At 37.8% G+C, this 23720-nt stretch overlaps 3 protein-coding genes across 6 annotated transcripts in view; 2 read left to right on the top strand and 1 right to left on the bottom strand.

The window, feature by feature from the left end:
• Positions 1-75: 75 nt before the first annotated feature.
• Positions 76-15387, bottom strand: gpbp1l1 (GC-rich promoter binding protein 1-like 1). The gene is made up of 12 exons (XM_055212327.2): positions 15145-15387; positions 11812-12952; positions 9114-9227; positions 8848-8977; positions 8449-8765; positions 8246-8321; positions 7465-7661; positions 7161-7301; positions 4753-4908; positions 4071-4189; positions 3843-3942; positions 76-1755 (listed from the first exon to the last, which is right to left on the bottom strand). The coding sequence occupies exons 3-12, from the start codon at positions 9171-9173 to the stop codon at positions 1600-1602; spliced, it is 1452 nt and encodes a 483-aa protein (XP_055068302.1). The 5' UTR covers positions 9174-9227; positions 11812-12952; positions 15145-15387; the 3' UTR covers positions 76-1599.
• A 1393-nt stretch (positions 15388-16780) lies between these two features.
• On the top strand, positions 16781-18256 carry tmem69 (transmembrane protein 69). Of its 2 annotated transcripts, XM_055212335.2 has the most exons (3): positions 16786-16937; positions 17173-17219; positions 17427-18256. In XM_055212335.2, exons 2-3 carry the CDS (start codon positions 17178-17180, stop codon positions 18135-18137), a joined length of 753 nt encoding a protein of 250 aa, XP_055068310.2. In that variant the 5' UTR covers positions 16786-16937; positions 17173-17177; the 3' UTR covers positions 18138-18256. The 2 variants fall into 2 exon arrangements, with proteins under 2 accessions (XP_055068311.2, XP_055068310.2); XM_055212336.2 differs by lacking the exon at positions 17173-17219 and having other exon boundaries at positions 16781-16937.
• Positions 18257-19679: 1423 nt separating this feature from the next.
• The window catches only part of mast2 (microtubule associated serine/threonine kinase 2), a 187256-nt gene continuing 183215 nt past the window's right edge, over positions 19680-23720 (top strand). For all 3 annotated transcript variants that reach the window (XM_073870257.1, XM_073870258.1, XM_073870256.1), the window contains exon 1: positions 19680-20764. In XM_073870257.1, coding sequence (XP_073726358.1) covers positions 20684-20764 — 81 coding nt within the window. In that variant the 5' untranslated portion in view covers positions 19680-20683. The remainder of the gene's footprint in view (positions 20765-23720) is intronic.

The following is a 23720-nucleotide window of genomic DNA, read 5'->3' as shown; positions in this document are numbered from 1 at the left end:
CGTCTCATACAGATAAACCCATACATGACACCCTTTAATCTTCTCAGATTTGTAAATAATGTTATCAAAATAATCTTAATTTTCCAAAACTCACAATTTTTTATTCTTATATTTTTTACAATCCACCCTGAATATCAAGGCTGCAGAAACAATATAATGCAAACAAAAGAAGAAAAAAAACTATTAATGTGGGAATTTTTACAGCTGTACCAAAAATTAAAAAAGAAACTTAAATCTGTGATAAAGCCATTTTTATACCCTATCAGCAAAAACAAGGTACAAAAAAAAAGGAGATGCACAATTTACACCAGCAGTCCCTCATGAAATCAAGAACTTTTAAAGATGATTCTCTACTTTACTGCCAGCAGCAGGGATCGAACGTATAGCATCCAGATGTAACCTCAAATGAACAACATAGCAAAACAAAGCGTGCGAGCCATCTCCCCGAATTGCTCAAAGTTCACAGTAATTACAAACCATTGCCAGCTCGGACCAATTCCAGCATCGTAAACATTACGTAAGCCCAATAATGCTTTTCTATTTCATTGGAAAGATTTTATTAGGGGTTTGTGGTGGAGTACGTTTTTCAGACCTTTATTGTGTTTATTGAATATCCCATTTATCAACTACATGCAATGACTGGAAAGCTTTGGAAAATGATTGCCTCGGCAAGCGTGAAAAGCATAAGAACGCTTTTAATAGAGTAACTCTGAAATGTTCAGGATTCAATATGGTTCAAATCATTCAGGAAAGAAACTTCGACACACCATATATGGGCAAGAAAGTGTATGATTCTCATTGAACGACTTCCTAAGCAGAACCCAAGAAAATCGGTCAATTCTCCAGAACTAAACATATAAAACGTAAGACCCTTCCATCCAAACGTTACCTTTATTCAAAAGCCAGCTCCTGACAAACTCTTCTGTAAGCTAGGTTTCAAATCTAACTTTTAAACATTCTTTAACAAGTGTACTTGGCAGACAGATGAAATCAGGAATATTAGTTGATGATTTTGACATTGCAGAATGAAAATCAGGAGTTTGGTGAAACTGGAGCCAGAAATGGACTGATGTTCTAGCTGCCAGGCCACACATGACAGTCCACCGAACGTCGCTTTAGTTCTTCCGTGCTGCAGAGACGGCTGGCTTGAGTTCATTTCTATGAGGGACTGGTAGCAACGTCGCAGTCGGCGGCTCACAATGATTGTTTCATCTTAACACTAATGCTACGAATTGTTTTCGCGAAAAGGAAATCAAGTTTAGAAAGGTGTCAAAGCCGTTTTATAGAACATTCAGATGATGTCATATTTCACGTTAAATCACGGTTATAATTGGTGTTATTATTATGAATTAGTCTTTATTCCCCAAGCAAAACAAAACAAAAAAAAGATCTGGTGGAAGGGTGTGTGGCTTTCTTTGACATTTCTAGAACACAATGCAGATAAGGAAATAGAGGGCTGAAAAATCAAATGCCAGCCGGGATATGATCAATGTTCCGTGTCCATGAAAATCTTTTTCTTTCAGTTTGAAATAAATGCATGTGATGGAGGAGACAGATTGAGAGAACGAGTTGCAAATGGAGAGGATGTTTAAAGCCACATTAGGTATCATCCTCATCGGAGGTCTCGCTGCTACTGCTCGTTTCGGACTCGGAGCCCTCTTCCAGACCGGGGTTAGAAGCGGTCCTCCAAGTCAGCAGTGGCCCACTACGTGGCTTCAGGAGAACACCATTACGTCCCAGACCAAACTTCTTCATCTGAGACAAACAAAATGCGTATGGTTAGTGATGGATGAAAACTCACCGAATTCATAACAAAAAAGCAACGGTCAAAAAACACAAAGCAGTTAAAGTTACAGCGGGGAAAATACGTATTTGACACATCAGTAAAGGGATTTCTAAGTGGGCTATTGACACAAAATTTACTCAAGCAGTTGATATCAATTAGTACTAATAGGGGGCAGGGTTTCTCTCTCAATACTGACAGATTTCAGGTGATCTCCTGGCTTCATATGCCATTTTGCACCTTGTTCTCTTCATGTGTTCAATAGTTATTCCCTGTGTCATTTCACTTTATTTATTACGACTCAACTTGTATACTTAAATGTTCTGATTTCTTTGTGTATGAATTCAATATTTGGCTTGATGGCTACATCTGTAGGGCTGTGTTGATACATCGCGTTCCCCATTAAAAAGACTGAAATCGATTCTGAATCGCAAGGCTCCGATTCTGTGTTTCATGCACAGCTTGTGCGTGTACTACGGCTCTGTGATCAGTAGGAAGCCCTTATCAATCTAAATTCACTACGAATTTGAGTCGTTTATAACGTGCATTTAAAAAAGCAACACTCGCCAAACACAATAATTCAAAATATTTTTTATTATCATGAAAATACCTGAAACAATCTGAAGAACAGCGATATTAATATTCCTATTTCCTGGAATAGTTGTTTGATATGCTACTTCTTCTGTGGCACAAATGGCGTTTCTACACGAGAGCGCCCTCTGGCTTTTGGATGTGGCGGCATTTCACCGTAAATACTAGAGAGGGAGACGCTCACATCCAAACACTAGCAGGTGCCAGAATCCAAAAATACAACTAAATAAGACAAAAAAAGGAATCTGCACACTGAACTCACAAAAAAAAAAAAAATTAATTTATTTAATCACCGAAAGTGATTCGGTGATTAAATAAATGAATATATTTTTTGGTGAGTTCAGTGTGCGGATTCCTTTTTTGTCTTATCTGGCATTTCACCGTAATTCATTCAAATTCATTCATTGAGAAAACGCGCATTTGCACGATTAATCAGCACAGCCCTATACATCTGGTGGAAATTTTGTGTCAATAGCCCACTTAGAAATCCCCTTACTGATAAAAATGCTGATGCGTCAAATAACTATTTTACCCGCTGTACATATGAAGAGTTTGGTTCCAAAACGCGATAAACGACATTAAAAAAAATCTGATATCCGGAGTGTTATTCTGTCAACTTTTCTCCCTCAAAACGCAATAAACGCCAGTCCTGCAGAATGCAATAAATCCGCTCAACAAATCACAGCGCACCATTCCACACATTGTAAACAACAATGGCGGCGCATTGAATACACATAGAATTTGTACTTCGTTATCAACAAATAAAAACAATATAAAACTTTTGATGCCATTGATAAACATGTGGTGATTTTTTTGTGGCTGGGAAGAAATGTAAGCCATCAAATCTAATAATTTTGCATGAGAGGCACTTGGGCGATGAAAAAATGCCGGCTGTTGTTTGTTCTCACACGACACCATCAAGCTTCTGTCATGCTAACAAACTGACCCTAGGTGATCTTATGAAAAACTTTCCATTATTTTACTCAGTCAACGAAAATCGAGCAGGACCAAAACATTTTACAGCTGATCGCTGTCAAAAAAGTTCATGACGTCCCAAGGATGACAGCAGCAATGACAGTGTTCTTAATATGACAAAGTAAGTGTTTTGATTAATGGCATTAATGTTTATTTTTTTAATCAGTGTATACCACTAATCAACTAAATAAATATAACATGGCAAAAATAAATGTACATATTCTGATTCAATAGATTTATTGCATTTTGCAATGTTTTTATAATAAATCTTTGAAACTCAAATTATGGATTTTTAATGTTATTATAACCTAAAGATCCTATGTGAAAGTTTGTAACAGAAAATAGTGGTTTTTATCTTGTCACTTTCTTGGTATAGAAAACTAATTTTTACCCAAATTAGTCAAAATGGATTTATTGCGATTTGGAACCAAACTCTTTATATTATCTTGAGATTTTACATAATATCTTTGATGTTTGAGTGAGTGACCAATACCTGCTCAGTTTTAGCTTGAAACTCTTTGAGCTCATCTTCAGTGAGGGGTTGGAAGTCATCATTTTCTGGGTATTCCTGCCAACCCATGGCCTTCAGCAACCTGTCACAGAGAACGTGCGAGTGTGTTAACTATGGATGCTGAAGTAGAGAGCACAGTTACTAACTAGGTTTTAAACAGCTGGTTTGTCTGATTGTAGAGAATGGCCTTAAGGATAAGTTTGCTCTGACCTGTGTTCAGCCTCAAGAGAGCTGGACAAGTGCTCTGTGTCTGAGTCACTGAGAAAGTGGGAGATGCCGTTCTCATGACTCTCTCCAAATTCTTTTGGTTCAGGGGTGCTCGGCTCTCCCTAAACACAAAGACAACCAACAAAAATGGATTTAGCAAACAAAATCTGAGCGCAGATACAGTATGCATAACTAAATATGATATAAGGCATCACACTCAGAATCATGCTTTTAGTGTTGCTTTGATTACACTCCGCTATAGACGGTTTCAGCAGTAACAACATAAACAAGCGGCTGTCGTGGTCCGCACGTAACTTCCGGTAAACTCCGCTAAGAATAAATAACAACAAAATTCTTTAAACGTAGTTTATTTTTATAACATGCAAAAAACAACAACACATAGAGTACCTAGGAAACCAAAACATTTGTTGTTTTTAACGAGGCATTTATTCAAGAGATCAGTGTAGCAACTAGTCAGACCATTAAAAAAACGAAACCGGAAGTAAAGTTCGGATCCAGACGTGTATCGCCTCAGCGCACATGCGTCCGATGAAACCGTCTATCTCACTATGCATATATTCAGTATGGCACAACAAAATGTGTGATATTGCATAATGCATATTGTTACATGCTTAAAAAGAGCAAAAGGTCACAAACAATGGACCAGAGTTGAATTCACCCACACCTCTGCTGGAGCTCCAGGACTGTGGCAGCCACTCACATCCCCATTTCTCTCATCCTTTAGCCCACGCAGAAACTCGCTCTTACGGTCTGTGCTGCGCCGCATCAGCTTTAGCCGTGAGGGGGTGATGTCTATTGGAGGGGTGGTGCTGGAGGGTGGCTACAAAAGTGACAAAAGGACAATCAGGTATAATGATTATTGATAATCTTAGGATAAAGTAGGGCTGCCTAATGATTAGTTGTGACAAATAAAAGTTTTTGTTTACATAATATATGTGGGTGTACAGTGTATAATAATGATGTATATATAAATACACAAACATACATGTATATTTGAAAGGTGCCAAAGAATGCATTGAAATAATATGGAAAATTATTATTTGATATTTACATAGAAGGTATGTAACTTTATTAAGTGCACAAATTATTCAGAAACATTTTTACATTTTTACATCCATTTAGGATTTGTCTTTTGAATGAAATGGTCTATTGTTGCCCTCTTTGGAAGGGTCATGAATAATAATGTTGAGCTCTGCTCTGACTTCTCTGCTCTGAGGCTCATGCCAGTAGCTCACATTTTAACAACTTTATTTTTATGTGTAATTTAACGTTGGGGGCGTACATATATGTTGAGATTGGCCTGTTTTCCAGCAGTCATTTGCATGCACAGTTTATATAAAAATAAGGAAACAAACGCATTTGAGGCTCACGATATGTCATTACCATTTACAGAGCTCTTATTATTCATCTGTGCCCAAGTAAATAAAGTTTTTTATTCTATGGCATTTTTTTAAGAAAAAAATATTTGTATAATAAATATTTATATTTATATACAAATATAACATGTATATACACATGCAAATGGTTCTTAAAGGAATAATCCATTTTCTTAAAAGAAAAATCCAGATAATTTACTCACCCCCATGTCATCCAAAATGTTTATGTATTTCTTTGTTCAGTCGAGAAGAAATTATGTTTTTTGATGATTTTTCTCATTTTAATGGACTTTGGTGGAGCTCAACATTTGGTGCTTGACTCAACACTTGGCAGTTTTTTTCGGCGGAGTTTCAAGGGTCTGTGAACGATCCCAAACGATGCATTAGCGTCTTATGTAGTGAAACGATTGTCATTTTTGACAAGAAAAATAAAAAATATGCTCTTTTAAATCACAACTTTTCGTCTAGTTCCGGTCCAGCGCGACCTAACGTAAATGCGTAGTGACATAGGGAGGTCACGTGTTACATATATAAAACGCACATTTGTGGATTATTATAAACAATAAACTGACACAAAGACATTAATTAGTATCAGTTGACATACAACAAGTGGATATTTTTTATTTTTCTTGTCAAAAATGACAATCGTTTCGCTAGATAAGACCCTTATGCCTCGTTTGGGATCGTTTATAGACCTTTGAAACTCCGTTGAAAAAAAATGTTAAGTGTTGAGTTAAGTATTAAATGTTGGGCTCTATTAAAGTCCATTAAAATGAGAAAAATCCTGTAATGTTTTCCTCAAAAAACATAATTTCTTCTCGACTGAAAAAAGAAAGACATCAACATTTTGGATGACATGGTGGTGAGTAAATTATCTGGATTTTTCTTTTAAGAAAATGGAATATTCCTTTAAAGGAATAATCCTTTTTTTTTTTTTAATCCTGATAATTTACTCACCCCCATGTCATCCAAAATGTTTATGTCCTTCTTTGTTCAGTCAAGAAAAAATTATGTTTCTTTGAGGAAAACATTTCAGGATTTTTTCTCATTTTAGACTTTATTGGACCCCAACAACTTACAGTTTCAACGCAATTTCAACGCAGCTTCAAAGGGCTCTAAATGATCCCAAACGAGGCATAAGGGTCTTATCTAGTGAAACGATTATCTTTGAAGCTGCATTGAAACTGTAAACTGTTGGGGTCCAATAAAGTCTATTAAATTGAGAAAAACCTGGAATGTTTCCTCGAACAACTTAATTTCTTACTTAAAGAAAGACAAACATTTTGGATGATATGGTGGTGAGTAAAATCTGGATTTTTTTTAAGAAGAAAAAAAAAAGAAAAAAAAAGAGAGTAATCCTTTAAATATATACATGCATGTAATTATTATACAAAGTCCATCCACATATATTATATAAACAAAAACTTTCATTCTGCAAAAGATTAGTCGCGACTAATCATTAGGCAGCCCTATGATAGATAAATGTGTAAATAAATTTATAATGGAAATGCTTAAAAGAAAAATGTTTAAACATCTGTCAGTTTGTGTACTAATATAAAGCTGTGGTATTTGTAGGTGTTTGGCAAAACCACTATTAAATCAGATGCCAAGCTTATTCTGAGATGTTAGTTTATCATTGCTGGCATACGCCAATTGTAATCTTAAATCAGAATAAGATTGATTCTGGATGCTATACCTCTTTTGAAGTGCCATGAACAGGTGCACTGACAGGTGTCAGAGGTTTGGTCGCAGAAACAGGGCTGGTGAAGGCAGAGTCCCGTCCAGAAAAATGCAAACCCCCTTTAGTTTCCCTTCCATTGGTTTTCCATGGGCCAGACTATGAAGGTAGACAAAAGTTTATCAACAAGAGGAAAATGGTTTCCCAGTATAACCCCCTTGGTATTCTTCATATTCTCTCATATAAGTGATGAGCTCAAATAAGTACCTAATCACAAAAATCACTTAAGTACTATTTTTAGGTCCACTGGCCTAAAATGTACCTTGCTGGGGGCAGTGGCAGGTTTGGGCACCAGATTCTTGTAGACACTGGGACCAGGGATGGGGACTTTGGAACCATTGGCGGGTAGAGGGCCAGCACTGGCAAAGCCAGCAGAGAATGCAGCACTGGGATCCTCCTTAGACACTTTCTTAATGACCAGCATCTTAGACATAGCCTGCTTTGCACTAGGGGGATTCTCTGTAACAAAGATAGACACATACATTAGTGAGCGATGCATGTCACTATCACTGTAGTTTTTTGATAGGGGCAATTAAAAGTGAAGTAAACATTATCTGTGCATCAATGTTCTTCATTAACAGGATGCCAAATATTCTCAGTACTAGATTAAAGATAAAAATATGCAGTTGTTTGTGATAACTAGGGCTGGGACAATATATCACGATTCATACTAATACTAGATTCTGAATAGCAAATGCGATATTGCGCACACGCAGCTCTTTTATGTATTTTGGCTCTTTGATCAGTAGAAAGCATAATTGCATGATTAACAGTCCAAGCCCTAACAATAACTGAATGATTTTAATATTTAAAAAGATTACATAAGTTTTAGGTTGATGATACTAGTCAGGTGAGACAAAGAAAGTGATGCTTTCCTCTTTCCAAAAAGAATGTGAACTTGTATGTTACATTTTAATATGATTTCACACACACTTGCAATATTATGATATACTTGTATTATATCGTGGAGCCCTATTCAGTACAAACATTTAAATGCTAAACTAAAAAGATATCTCTATGTATCCGAAACAAAAAGTATTTACCCCATACTCCCGCTGGAGTCCCAACGGCACGGGCCTGACTAACCGGCTTTCCAGTTGTCTCTGGATTCAAGGAAGGCTGAAATTTGGAAACAAGAGGCTCAGTATACAGCCAGTTTATGAATAGAATGTCAAGTATGACAAAACTCATGCCTAGTAGGGGTGTGATATGTATGCAAACGAAGCAGAAAAGTACCACTACTTACAAAATCCTCATCCACAAACTTGAGCTTGTCGTCGTTGCGCTCCTCATCAGAGAATCGCTCCTGATACGGGCCGCCTTTGCGCGGATGAAAGTTTCCATTGCGCTGCCGGTGACCCCCTTGTCTGTCCCTTTCGCCTCCACCGCGTTTGATATGCCGAGCATGGTGGTGGTGAGGACCGTCCTGGCCCCTCTGCGCCCCATGCCAGCTGGGGGTCTCTTTCCACCCCGGTCCGCCTCCTAATCCTCCCTGAGTCCCCTTCGCGACACCAGAGTCTACGGAGTCATGCCTCAATAGAGACGGCTGCTGCCACCCATCACCTGAAAAGAAAACGAACACTACTGAGCACACAAAAAATCCCAGGCACATGCAGGTTAACTTAACGTGTGGAGCTTCGGCTACCTCCGGGGGCTCTGAGCGCATCGTTGTTGAAAAAGCCATCGGAGGAGTTGTGTCTTCGGCGGTTTACTCCCGGCCGGCCGTCTCCGCGAGGAAAGTGCTCTCCATGCTTTTCAACGGGGGCAGCAGGGGACTATATTGCACACAAATTTTACGTATTTAGCTTATTTTAGACTTTTGAACTCAAGAGAAATAAGAATAAGGTTTGAGTCGTGCGGTCCTAAATTAAAAAAGGCACAAAGTGAATGCAAAGTCACAAGTTGCTATACCTTGGCGGGCTGAGGCGTGGAGAAGTTAAGCCAGGCAGGAACAAAGTCATGCTGCGCCATTTAGGTCCAGTGTCTCCCGTCAGTGGATGGAGGCATCAAACCTCATGGCCTGAACTTTAGATCCAAGCAACAACAGTTATCACTATAATCTACTCTTAGTACAAGTATGTTTCTATAAAGCAAGCACTTTCTAAAGTGAACTTAACCCTGACACAGTTCAAATTGCTTTGCTGAACTTTCCTCTGTCTGTTAAACAGATGCTGCCACAAACTGACACCATTGGTTTATCCACTGTTGCCTTTTCGGGTACTCAAAGATATAAGCATTGTTACAACAGCACCACAGAGCCACAGTGTTTACACTCTTTGGGGAAATAAACCTACGAATGGCTAACTTATAGTCGTCTCTTTATATTAAAGGTGCTGTAAGCAATACTTTTTGGGACATGTATAACATGAAACATCCCAACTACCTGACAAACATCACTAAAATAGGTATCCTGAGAAAACGCATGCCTCTGTGACAGCCCCAGGCTCTATAAGCAAAGCCATGGGGGCAACCAATGTTTTTTCTAGCCAATCAGAAATCCTCTGTCTGCGAGTTACTTTTGGTTTTGCTGACATGTTTTTGAAGGGTGAGGTTGTGGAGTGCCATTGAACAATTAGAATGGAATTAGGGTTACATAACGATTAATCACAATTAATCTATTGCAGAATAAAGGGTTTTGTTTACATCATATATGTGTGTGAACTGTGAATAATAATTATATATATGATACAGTAAGGAAAATAAGTATTTGAACACCCTGCTATTTTGCAAGTTCTCCCACTTAGAAATCATGGAGGGGTCTGAAATTGTCATCGTAGGTGCATGTCCACTGTGAGAGACATAATCTAAAAAAAATCCAGAAATCACAATGAATGATTTTTTAGCTATTTATTTGTATGATACAGCTGCAAATAAGTATTTGAACACCTGAGAAAGTCAATGTTAATATTTGGTACAGTAACCTTTGTTTGCAATTACAGAGGTCAAACTTTTCCTGTAGTTTTTTACCAGGTTTGCACACACTGCAGGAGGGATTTTGGCCCACTCCTCCACACAGATCTTCTCTAGATCAGTCAGGTTTCTGACCTGTCGCTGAGAAACACGGAGTTTGAGCTCCCTCCAAAGATTCTCTATTGCGTTTAGATCTGGAGACTGGCTAGGCCACGCCAGAACCTTGATATGCTTGATATGCTTACCAGTGTACAGAGCCACTCCTTGGTTATCCTGGCTGTGTGCTTCGGGTCATTGTCATGTTGGAAGACCCAGCCTCGAGCCATCTTCAATGCTCTAACTGGGGGAAGGAGGTTGTTCCCCAAAATCTCGCAATACATGGCCTCGATCATCCTCTCCTAAATACAGTGCAGTCGCCCTTTCCCATGTGCAGAAAAACACCCCCAAAGCATGATGCTATCACCCCCATGCTTCACAGTAGGGATGGTGTTCTTGGGATGGTACTCATCATTCTTCTTCTTCCAAACACGTTTAGTGGAATTATGACCAAAAAGTTCCATTTTGGTGTCATCTGACCACATGACTTTCGCCCATGACTCATCTGGATCATCCAAATGGTCATTGGCAAACTTAAGACGGGCCTGGACATGTGCTGGTTTAAGCAGGGCAACCTTCAGTGCCATGCATGATTTCAAACCATGATGTTTTAGTGTATTACCAACAGTAACATAGGAAACGGTGGTCCCAGTTCTTTTCAGTTCATTGACCAGCTCCTCCGTGTAGTTGTGGGCTGATTTCTCACCTTTCTTGGGATCACTGAGACCCCAATTTTGTCTCTAGTGTCTTTGGACAGCTCTTTGGTCTTTGCTATGTTAGTAGTTGGATTCTTACTGATTGTATGAGGTGGACCGGTGTCTTTATGCAGCTAACGACCTCAAACAGGTACATCTAATTTAGGATAATAAATGGAGTGAAGGTGGACATTTTAAAGGCAGACTAACAAGTCTTTGAGGGTCAGAATTCTAGCCGATAGACAGGTGTTCAAATACTTATTTGCAGCTGTATCATACAAATAAATAGTTAAAAAAATCATATATTGTGATTTGTGGATTTTTTAAAATTATGTCTCTCACAGTGGACAAGCACCTACGATGGCAATTTAAGACCCCTCCATGAATTCTAAGTGGGAGAACTTGCAAAATAGCAAGGTGTTCAAATACTTATTTTCCTCACTGTGTGTGTTTGTCTAAATAAATAAATAAATAAATATAAATTAAACATAAATATACAAATGTATATACACATGTAAACATTTCTTAAATATATACATGCATGTGTGTGTATTTGTTTATACAAACTTATTATACACAATACACACACATATGATGTAAACAGAAACTTTTATTCTGCAATAGATTTATCGCGATTTATCTTTATGCAACCCTAGATGGAATCAATGTGCACCTTTAAACAAACGTATAAGAGAAAGTACTGAAACGCTTACAAACACATTTAGGCTTTTACAAGTTAGCACTGACAAGGTTGCTAATTTCATGGACTTCCTCTATATATAGTTGACCTGTACCCATTTAAACAAACAAGAACTAATACTAATAAACACAAAAAGTGACAAAAAGTCTCACATATATGGATGCAAAACAAGCCACACAATGTTTCAGATAAAAATGTGACTTCTTACCCCAGAGACAAAGGCTCTGTAGTTCGATGGCCCTGTCCTTGGCTGTGTCTGTGAAGCGGGCCCAACCAATGCACTTTCACAGGCTCGGCAGCCTAAGGATACCAGCAGCTCCTGCCACAGGCAAACTCCAGTTTCCAGGATGGTGCAGTAAGGGGGGGAACAAGCGAAACTTGTGCAAGGTGCTGTCCACTCAAAGTGAAACTGCTTGATAATGGAAGAGATCAATGTGAAGAACAGTGGATGTGTAAAGCCTGAGTAACTCTCCAGCACACCCTTAGTTCACCGACGATGGCCGTGTGCATTCAGGCAGGCTGAATATAAATGAAAGAATCCAATATCTCTTTTGAAACAGGACTCTTGTCCGTTTGAGTCGCTACTTGACCAGTCTCTTATTCTGGGGTTTGTGGTAGCAGCACGCCGTGCCTGCTCTGACACCTAGAAGCTCTTTACAAACTCATTTTTTAGATGAAGAGATGCACGGTGACAAAAAAACAGAAGGTGGGGTTGTACCACACAAAGTTTCTCGCAGAAAGTGGCTTTTTAAATACGTTCACCTCATCAAAACAGTGGAGGTGATGCGTCAGCGCAAAAAAAGGGGTGGGGGGCTGATTTGTCACATCACAATAACTAAGAGTGCTTTATGTTAGGAAGTCATGGGAATCCCTGTAGCCTTCAACAATTCATAATTTGGACGATTAAGTGAACCAAACATTGAATGAAAAACTTGACATCTTTAATTCTATCCCTGCATGACTGATAAATGGCTGGTGAACCAATATCACGTTAGGCTACCGGAAAAATTGAAAGTAAATGTGATTCGATTCCTAACAACACTTCCAGTCCTCCAGTTCATCAAATTAGAATGGAGTTCTGCAGAGGAATATTGTGATGCTAAAGTGCATGTATTCTTAACAAAGGTGTTGTTATACACGGTGTACCGTTCATTGGCGATTCAACAGCCACTCAATGAAGACAAATCAAAGTGCACGCAAAACTTGAACATTCACTGTGAAACAACTGCTGTACTCCAGCTAGTATTCTTGCATGTTGTGAGATCTCGGTTCTCTTGAAATTCTTGCAGAGAAGAAATCCACTAAGTTGTTCTTCCTCCAAATCTTCACTATTAGGCTGCAGACCAACTCTGTAAAACAAAATATTTATCCACATTTACCTTGCGTGTAAAAAGTAACAGATCACATGTTAATCCCCTAACAAAATTCGGCATGGTTAAAATGCTTTGGGCAACTTAGTTTCTTTAGGCAAATTGGTGGACGGCTTCGTGATAGCCATTGGTTGAGACAGCTATACTACATTTAAAGAGACACTCCACTTTTTTTTGAAAATAGGCTCATTTTACAGCTCCTTTAGAGTTAAACATTTGATTTTTACTGTTTTGGAATCCATTCAGCCTATCTCCAGGTCTGGCGGTACCACTTTTAGCATAGCTTAGCATAATCCATTGAATCTGATTAGACCATTAGCATCGAGCTAAAAAATAACCAAAGAGTTTTGATATATTTCCTATTTAAAACTTGACTCCTCTGTAGTTTCATCTTGTACTACGACCGACAGAAAATTGAAAGTTGCGTTTTTCTAGATCAATATGGCTAGTAGGAACTATACTCTCATTTTGGCGTAATAATCAAGGACTTTGCAGCCGTACCATGACTGCAGCAGGCGCAATGATATTACGCAGTGCCCGAAAATAGTCCCCTGCTATTGGAAGTTAATTTAGTACAAGATGTAACTACAGAAGAGTCAAGTTTTAAATGTAAAAAATAATGAAACTCTTTCGTAATTTTTGAGCGTGATGCTATGCTAATGATCTAATCAGATTCAATGTATTATGCTAAGCTATGCTAAAAGTGGTAAAACAGACGCGGAGATCAGCTGAATGGATTCAAAAACGGTAAAAATCAAATGTTTAACTCTAGGGGAGCTGAAAAATGAACCTATTTTCAAAAAAGTGGAGTGTACCTTTAAAACTATTTAAACAACATTTATATATTTTTTCAATAATTATTATAAATACAGTTTTTTTTAACCATTAATGGCTGAATACCTTTATTATAAAAATGTTTTAAAAGCTAAATTTTTGGTTAATAAGTTGGAATGCTTTATACAAAACATAAAAAGCACATAAAAATACAATACATAAAATATGAGGTACAACCATCTTAATGTTAAGAAAATAATTTTAAACCCATTGACTGCTATACTAAAAGATAACCAACACTAAACCACCTGCCATCACAAGCATCAAGGTAGTACCAATACTATTCTTGATAGAAATAAACCATTGAGGAACAGTTTACAAAATCACAACTCGTAAATCAGCTTTTCTTCACTATTAACTTTTCTTCAAAGTGGCACTTAGCTCTGACACATGCAACAGATTTTGAGGAACTGCTTTTCTTTACAAAATATAAATAAAACTTTCTACAAAAGGAAAAAATCTTGTCTGTCAGTGACGTTGAAGACATTTAGACTTTGTTTCAAAACTCACTGAAAAGTTTTGGCATCATAAGCCACAATGTTTATGTTTGCATCTCTCTACTTTTCGAGAAACAATTCTTATCAGACTCTCATACAAAAATAAATAAATAAATAGCCGAGAATGCAAACAACCCAACAAACCGAATCGACTTTGATGAGACTTCTTCTTATCAGTTCCTGCTGTTTATCTTATACATGACATGACTAATCAACTCTCTGTCAAGATACTGTGAATGAAACATGCATGTCCACGAACATCACATTTCTAAACTAAATCTAAACTAAACCATTTCTGTAATATAGAAACAGTTGAAGAAGCACGTCAACTGAATGAAAGCTAAAGTCAGGCTTGGAACTAGCAAGAGAGTTAGCTGCAGGATATCAACTACAAAAACTTTTACTTTTTGTGCAAATAGCTAACTAATGTTTAAATTGTTCGTCTTATAAAGTTATATGGCATGCTGTACTTGAAAACATAACCTAATCAACATAAACGTAAGTGAATACGCATTTGCCGTTCTACTTACAGGACGCTCGCTAGCACGACACATTAGCATGGTAGGCCATTCAAAGTATTTTTGAAACCTAAACTCCTCACTTTAACCGGTTCAATTTGAGATTTTTTAGAATAAAACGACTTTCAGTCATTAGTAGAAGTCTGCATGGCTTAGTGACGACGAGATATAACTACTCGTACCTGCTGTCGTTACAGTATTTGTGTTGTTTTAGCCACGGCGCGAGCTAAGCTAAGGTAGCATTCCGAGCAAAAATAAAGTGTTGTAAAATGGCTCCCTCTCGGCACCAAAGCACCGAATAAACAATTCCATTTACACCTACCTTTTGATCCCCTGTCTATCCAAATAAATTAATCGAAGACAATGATGCGCCGCTTGTCAAGTCAGTTTTATAGTTTGGAGGCTGTCGTATTTCAGATTTTGTTTGTGTTTTTTAATCACACTCGTTCCGACTTTGCCAATCCGCCGAGCTTGTTCCTGTCTACTTCTACACAGACGAGCTAATCGATCGCAGAGCAGAGCGCGTCATAACATTCGCCACAGCTTCAGCCAGGCAGTAGAATTCGTGAAAAAGCTAAAAGCGAACCGAGCTCGATGTTTCTTCCCCCAAGTAAAGTTCACTGTTCATATAAAGGAGTTAGATTGTTAGCAAGGATTATGTGAACAGCGTTGAAGACTGCAGTACCTTGAATGCAAATTTGGCGCACAGTCTTTTCTACCAGAAAACATCCATTGAGTCCACGTTGTATGAACGTTGATTGAATTTGACTGGCATTAGCAAACTTGAAATAATGCAAAAACAGACAAATGTGTTTTGCCCTATACATTACATACAAGAAAAGACAGTCATCTAAACATTTACTGTGATGTCTTAGGGGTAATCAAACAACAACTAACATTATAACTAATTTTCAGACATTTTTATTCACAGTCATTGTGTGCAAAGTGTAATCTTTATAGCAGTAAAGAACGACCCCCCCCCCCAAAAAAAACATTTGCTTATCTGCTATAGACCCTTTAGCATCAGATGGCCATACATTGTCTATTATATAGACACATATTTTTTCTGTTGTTAAAGCTGTACATTAATTACTGTATGTACATTTATAGACATAATGTTGTGATTTCAAATGAAATTGTCCTTTACTGTTGCCCAAGCAAAATTAAAAATGATTTCTGCTCATGATTAAGCTCATGTCACATTTTATTTAGTAATACATTAGAGCCCACTCAATAATCAAAGTTCATGTTATTTTTATATTTATATATCTTTTTTTAATCATAAATCCATCAATAAATATGTTATTTTTTGTCTCATGTCTTTTTTTCATTATAACACTACCTTATGTAGGCAGGCATGTTATTGCTAGACATTGAGCAACCCATGAATGCAGAGAAAGTTTCAGAAAACTGACAGACCCACCAAAATTTAGTTACTTTAGAAAGAGGAATAAACAGATTCAGAGATGTGACCCTTAGCTTCACCAGATCTAAGGAAAGGGGAACAGTTACATGCCAAAAACTGGTGTCAACTGGTGACAGGCTGACAGCTATAACTGGTCACACAAGATAGCCAATACTATTTTCTTGTGGTCACACAAGATAACAAATACTACCCCCACACCCACACTATTTAGTGTGAGAATACCTATGTTTGCTGTTGAGACTATTACACAAGTAATATAAAATGCAGATTTTGACTATTATGCTGCTTCTTACATTCTGTTCCAAGACCTCCTGAATAATACAAGCCTAAGATGAATATTCTGTGACTATATTACTATCTTATTTGGTCTTCCCTTATCCTTTATTTTATGCTAATTTTAAGTCAATCACACGTGTTGCGTATCTTTTTAAAAAATTTAGCACATCTTTAAACTAGAGCTGTTTTGTATACTTCATTCCCATAAACCTCAAGCCTACACACAAATGCTACACTTACACTTTATTTATATAATATTATTTCATGCGCTAAACAAGCTGAACAGACACTTCCGCGGGACTTTTATCTAACGTTACGGCCATTTTTCGTGTTGTTGTGTGTGACTTCACATTGGTGTACGCGTTGGAGTAATGACCTTCTTTAAGTCCTTTTTTAATCTTACGTCAGATAAGGTATGGCTTTAAGCACGTAGTAATAGTTTACAGACAAATCACTGCATTTGATAAAATTTGAAATAAAATTAATAAATGCACAGCTTTGCTGCTGTGGTCTGATGCTCGCGTGTTGGCTTTCGTGATAAGGTTTTCGAATACAGATTAACGTACTGACTGATCTTGTCATCCATTCTGATGAATACATAGCTGCAATGCTAAGAATTTAATTTTTTATTTCATTTATATTTTGCAGGTAAAATGTGCGCAAATATGATCGGATCGCTCTTTGGTAAATTTAGGGTGAGTTAAACACGTGTCTGACGAGGTGTTCTTGATAAACACTTTTCAAATTTTACCCGTCATGGATATTGGTATTCATTTTACATCTACGTTGATAAACACAAACCTTATTTGAAGCAAGACCTAATACAAGTAATTTTCTTTGGCTTATGTATGTTGCCATCAATAGACAATTAAATAATAAGATTTTCTTTCCCCTGATAACAGGCAAGGCAGTGGTGTGGTCTTCTGCAGGTGTCCAACAAGCTTTCCTCTATAGGGCACCAGACCACTCAATGTTCCCCACTGTTTACAAGAGGATTATATGGACAGCTATGTCCAAAACCTATTGTAGGTGCTGTTTTAGGAGCCCAGTCATTCCACTGGTCTGCACAAAGACTAAAGAAAAAGCCACAGGAAGAAAGCCAACCAAAAGAACTTGACCTGCTTCGCTATGACATGAGAGACCTGAAGAAAGCTCCCAGGCCAGCGCTCTATCTCGGACTATCTGGACTCATACCTTTTGTATCCGCTCCTCTGCTTATGGCTGTTTCAGAAGTCTATCTTCCTGAAGTGGCATTCGCTCAAGTCGCATACGGAGCATCCATTGTTTCCTTTCTCGGAGGAGCACGCTGGGGCTTTGCCTTGCCTGCTGGAAGTCCAGCAAAACCTGACTGGCTTAATTTAGCAAACAGCGTGGTTCCCGCTCTTATTGCTTGGGTATCACTCCTTTTTAGCCATGATATTACACAGTCTGCTATACTTGTGATGATAGGCCTTGGGATAGCATTGCATTATGACCTGTCTCTCCTGCCCACATACCCCAGCTGGTTTAAAGCACTGAGGACAATCCTCACAGTTGTAGCCTTTTTTTCATTGATGGGTACTCTTCTTATTAAGCAATTTTATCCAGAGAAAAAGTATTATACAAATAATTGATTGATACATATTTGTAATATTTTTATGTGGATAAACTGTTTAAGAAGGGAAAACTAGTATCAATGACACAATGTAATCTACAGTTTAAATATATAAATATTAAATTGTTCTAATTCTTATGCCAGTCTCTCTTTTCTTATCCCTTATCTCCCAGTATTCATCTACATAAAAAAGCAAAGACTAAACATATGGCTTAAAGGAAAACATCACTGTTTTTCAATATTTTACTATGTTCTTACCTCAACTTAGACAAATGAATACATACATATCTTTTTTCAATGCGTGCACTTAATTTTTGTACAGCACGTCGTGAATGTGTTAGCATTTAGCCTAGCCCCATTCATTCCTTAGGATCCAAACAGGGATGAATTTAGAAGCTACCAAACACTTCCATGTTTTCCCTATTTATAGACGCAATAACATCATCACTCCTTACTACTCCGCCTCTCGCTCAAACTTCCATCAATATTACTGCGCCCGAGGTCGAAATGCTGCAAACTAAGTGCTCTTCCACAATACAATATAGTTGTAATTGTTTATCCGCTTAAAAAATCGGCACGTTTTATTTTATTCCATCATACTTGTGTAATTACTTATGTAACAGTCTTTAAATGGAGAAAACATGAAAGTGTTTGGTGGCTTCTAAATTAAAGGAACAGTATGTAGGATTGTGGCCTAAACTGGTACTGCAATCACACAACTGGTGGCCAATGCACAAAATGACAACATAAACATCCGTTGAGGGCTGCAACTCCACTTTTTAAATCACAATATCCTGGGCAGACCACTGTTGTGAGTGATATAAGTATTTGAAATGAAAATGATTTCTTAATGTCTAGTGACATATCAGGGCCATTTTATGATTAATTGATATCAATTTCTTACATACTGTTCCTTTAATTCCTATTTGGATCCTAAGGAATGAATGGGGCTAGGCTAAATGCTAACACATTCATGAAGTGCTGTACAAAGATTAAGTGCACACATTGAAGTTGATGTAAGAACATAGTAAAATATTGAAAAACACTGGTTTTCTCCTTTAAAACAAAATCTGAAAAATTCAGTTTACTGTTGACTACAAACTTGCAAACCTTATTTCAATTTTAAACAAACATGCAAAACTTGGGTCCTTGGGTATAAATTAAATTATCTTAATCTCTCAAATGATGTCTTATAATTCTGATAATTGTATTAGTTTATAAAGGAAAGTTATTTTGTCATAACTGTGGTGCAGGGTATAAGCAGGTATACGAAGTATACCCACTTCTTTATTTGATGGTATGGGGGTATTCCAACTTCTATTAAAAAATAAATGGGGGCATAAATTAAGAGTATACTCACTTTTCCAGGCACCACTGCATTAAAGATATCCTAAATTGTGTTTAAAATAGCAATAGCATTTGTATCAGTAGATGGCAGCAAAGACAAAGTAGCGCCGTTTTCACCGAAAACCTTGATATGTTTGCCTATTATAAAGCATATGAGGGGAATAACGTTCTCAGATCAGCGATCGGGTTTATACGCAAGACTCCCCAGTTTAGGTTCCGGTTTAACGAATGTACTCAGATCAGCCCACAGGGACGCAGCCACTGTCATACACTTGATCCGCTCTACAGGAAGCTGCATTTCCACACTGAAGAAAAGCGACGACATGGACCGGTTGTGATTAAATTACAGTCACCCCGAATACTTTATCCGAACCGGTCTGGCTGACGTTTTCAAATTGGGACTAAAAGGAGAAACGCAGAGCTACGCTCGCGTATAATGATCTGTGTCAAAACAGAGGTCGCGCGGTCGCTAGACTTGACACACGAGACATAATGAACAGTTAAGCGCGCGTTGTGCTGGGGTTCGGCGGCAAGGATCTCGTCAGTCATTCAGACGGATGACTGAATAAAAAGTTCGTGTTTTTTGTGGATTTTGTCTTTATGTCTGAGATAACCGCGGAATGTTTTAAGTCTTAGCTGACAGAGAAGTGAAAATCCGCTGGCTGACTTCAGCGTAAGCCAAGCACGTTGGAAATGCTGCATTATTCAGCGTAATGTTTACCTGAAGCAGAGGAGTCAGTGCCTCCTTTTGACAGACGAACCCGGCGAGATGGTTTTAAATCAAGTATTGTTCTTTATTTTTTAAAATAAAGAAGTTTATTTTACGGATGTTAGATCAACTTTACCAACAAACAGCTAGCAAGCTAGCGGAGATCCACCGGTAGACTTTGGCGCGCTAACAACCCACAGTTTACAGAATACGGAACAAAAAAACGTATTTTAAGCAAAAAAAAAATGTACGTGCTGTCATGGCAACTCGAATTGTAACATAATAGTCAAAATAACAACATTTAAGCCCGGTCTCGGCAGGGCGAAACTGCGCTCATCATTGATTCTGCCTTTGTGTTTGAGGATCAAAGTTGGGGAGAGGTTTGCTCACCATGTATGTATCACAGGAAGATTTGTTTTAACATCTAAATACACTGACTACCAGTCGGCCAGATTCAACGACATAGTGCTACAGCAGAGTAAGTGTTTACTCAGTCCACATCCAGCAAAATGAAGAGAACCGAGAGCAAAAACAAAAGGAAACTTTGCACCTCTGAGCAGCAAGACAGCAGCACTGAAGGAAAAGAAGAGGTGAGTGTCAGTGCACTTAAAAGTGGATTAAGTTGAACACCAATAAGTGTAACGTTATTGTACATACTCAGTTTTGCCTCAATATACAGTTTTAGGATGCTGGTGCATGTGACTCAGCAAACCTGCACAATGAGGGTATGCTTGAATGTAGACATGGAGGTGTGTGAAGGGTATATGGCAGTGTATATGGATTAGGCACATTCAGCCATTCATAATCAAAGTAATAATCAAGTCATGGTCTGATTTCATTGCTTCTATGCCAACTTTGATGTTTAAATAAGTGAATTGGAACTGTTTCCTCACATACATTTATTACTTATCTAGCTCTTCCAGGTGCACACTATTTTTTTCACGTGTTTTGTGTTGATGTGTACTTAAGTAAGTTTATAGATCGTTCTTTAGTTTATTACTCACATGTTTGTTTTGCTAGAGTTTTATTTCACCCTTGTATTCTGAATCCTTGTGAATCTGAATGGGATGTAGAGTGAAGCTTTGGGAAAAAATTAAATGAAACATCTTACTGCATCTTTGCATCTTAATTTGGGTCAGCATAGTCAAATTTTTATGTTTATTTCGCTCTGTATGTTTTCATTTCAGGCTTTACTAAACAGCAGTCTGGTAGAGCATCTCATTGTTATTGGTCTATCAAAAAGTCAGGCGTGTGTTCACTCTGGAATTTTTGCCATACCACTCTCATTGTAGTGGCCAGGATTAAGTAAATCTTACCATGTGACTTTTGTAATTTAGTGTTTAGTGCTTCGGTGTTTACAACTGATGACATCATCGAGGGAGTGGTGCAATTAAGGTGAACCTTCAGTCTCTCTTGTAACCTGACCCAGTGGCACAAGTGTTGTAGTCCTTGCTTTCTCTTTTCGCACTCTCTGTATTATAAAACACCATGTTCTTGCTTTGGATTTAAATATTGTGTAGCATTTCGTAATAAGGTGTATGTATGTAACATACAGTAAATATGTCAGTTATCTTAATTGTGGGATTAAATTTTTTTATTAATCCATTTATCTTCTTGCACAGGATTCCCACGGGTCCTTGAAATCCTTGAAAGTTTGTGAATCTGGGGGGAAAAAAATTCAAGGCCCTGGGAAGTTTTTGAAAATATACATACATAGATACATACAGGTCATTGAAAGTGCTGGAATCTATTTTATGCAAGAAGTTTTCTGGAAAAAAATCCATATGAATCCCTGTGTAGTGTAGGATAATATCATAAAAATTCTAGACTTTTTAAGCACACGTGCTAAACTGTTCGCTTTAAATGCTTATCTTCTGTATGATTTATACCAAAATGCTTCTTTGCATAGTTGTGTTTGACACATGAAAACGTCTCGGGTTACGTAACTGTTGTTCCCTGAGAAGGGAACGAGACGCTGCGTCTCCCTAGCCATACTTCCTGCGTCCCTGTAACGCCATCTTTGGCAATATTTCAGATAGCAATAAAATTCCTGGCTCCCGCGTCCCCCTGTGTTTGTCATTAAGACTCACCATTGGTTGAAATTGATATGCACATTCAGATGCACTTACCTCTGGATGCGTCCCCAAAGTGTCACCGCAGTGACGCAGTGCAAGTTCCCTCGAAAGGGATCTGTAACAATTTATCTTAAAAGGTAACATGATGTAACCTTGCTCTCACTTGAAATGTGTCACCACATTTAGTCCTTGAATTTGAGGGTATTGGACCTGGAAAGTCCTTAAAAGGTCCTTGAATTTTGTGGGAACCCTGCTTGCAGTAAACATTTGGATGATATTTTTTGGAAAATAACTGAAAGAAATAATCTTTTGTTTATTAGAAGAACAAATACCGACATGCTTTGGATAAATAGAAAGCTGCAATTGGGATTATGAATACAGTGCATTGGATTTAGTGCCAACTAGAAGGTTTATTGTTCACAGCATTGTTGTAGCCATAAACTCATTCATTGTTTTCATATGGCAAGGCCACTTCACACCATCTGCAGTAAAGCATTCAGTCCAATCCTATTTTATTCTGAATCTTAATTGCGATGCAAATCTAGTTTTTTTTTATTTCTTCAGGAGCTTTATTTTTATTGTGTTGCAATCTTTTGGTGGTGAGTTAAGCATCTGCTGGATTTAATTTTGATTTAGAAGGTCCTGTCCTGCTGAGCCACAATATTGTAAAAGTACTTTAACAAGCACAGATGGCTTGGACTGGTTTAAAAAGCTGTTACATAAGCAACTGAAATCAGATTTTTATCCTCGTATTTACTTGTGTACATATTTCTGATCGTTTGAGGGATGTGGTGACGTAACAGGACTTGCTTAGATAATGAGAAATGGGTTATAACATGCTTTTGATGTTGCTTAAGACTAATCCCGTTTTTTTGGAATGCAGACTCTATCGTTACCGCCGAAATGAGAGCCAAAATAGTGTGGTTTGGTGCATCTGCCACAATAGGAGTTCTTGTTGGTTGACTTAGCCATGAATAGTACTGTCTTTGTTCATTAGAGAACATTTAGCTTATACTTTAACTTCATATGCTCTATGATGGGGTAAATATATAACTAAGATTAAGCTTCTGTGTGCTTAATAATTAAGATTTCACTTTCTATTGCAACACATTGAACAGTGTATGTGTTGTACTCACATTGCATTCTGTGTATTTGCTATATATAATGAAGTGAATGAGTCAGATGCTTAAAGGACAAGTTCGGTATTTTACACTTAAAGCCCTGTTTTCAGATTGTTTATGATGAGAGAGAACGGTTTTGACTGAAATTTGGACATATGATGCTGGCCCGAGAAAGGATGCTTTCCAACAGGTGTTTTACCATTCGTTGTAAACTTGTGGACCTATTTTTCCAAACGCGTCACACCCGTACATTCTTCCGTTGAGAGCTTAAATAATAGACACTCCAGCCAAGTTGGTGGCGATTAGGGCTGCACGATTCATGCTAAAATGTGAATCACGATTTTTCTCCT

This window comes from Misgurnus anguillicaudatus, chromosome 8 (assembly GCF_027580225.2).
Source record: "Misgurnus anguillicaudatus chromosome 8, ASM2758022v2, whole genome shotgun sequence".
In the NCBI taxonomy this organism is placed as follows: domain Eukaryota; kingdom Metazoa; phylum Chordata; class Actinopteri; order Cypriniformes; family Cobitidae; genus Misgurnus; species Misgurnus anguillicaudatus.
Note: the sequence above shows the minus strand (reverse complement) of the source record. Positions and strands in the feature narration are given on the sequence as shown.

Excerpts from the sequence above, each read along its gene's own strand:
- gpbp1l1 (XM_055212327.2), bottom strand. The coding sequence starts at position 9,173 with ATGGCGCAGCATGACTTTGTTCCTGCCTGGCTTAACTTCTCCACGCCT. Across the intron at positions 7,302-7,464 it reads CTGCCACTGCCCCCAGCAAG|TCTGGCCCATGGAAAACCAA; the intron begins GTACATTTTAGG and ends CTACCTTCATAG. Across the intron at positions 4,190-4,752 it reads GTCCTGGAGCTCCAGCAGAG|GGAGAGCCGAGCACCCCTGA; the intron begins GTGTGGGTGAAT and ends CTTTGTGTTTAG.
- tmem69 (XM_055212336.2), top strand. The coding sequence starts at position 16,896 with ATGACCTTCTTTAAGTCCTTTTTTAATCTTACGTCAGATAAG. Across the intron at positions 16,938-17,426 it reads TTAATCTTACGTCAGATAAG|GCAAGGCAGTGGTGTGGTCT; the intron begins GTATGGCTTTAA and ends CCCTGATAACAG.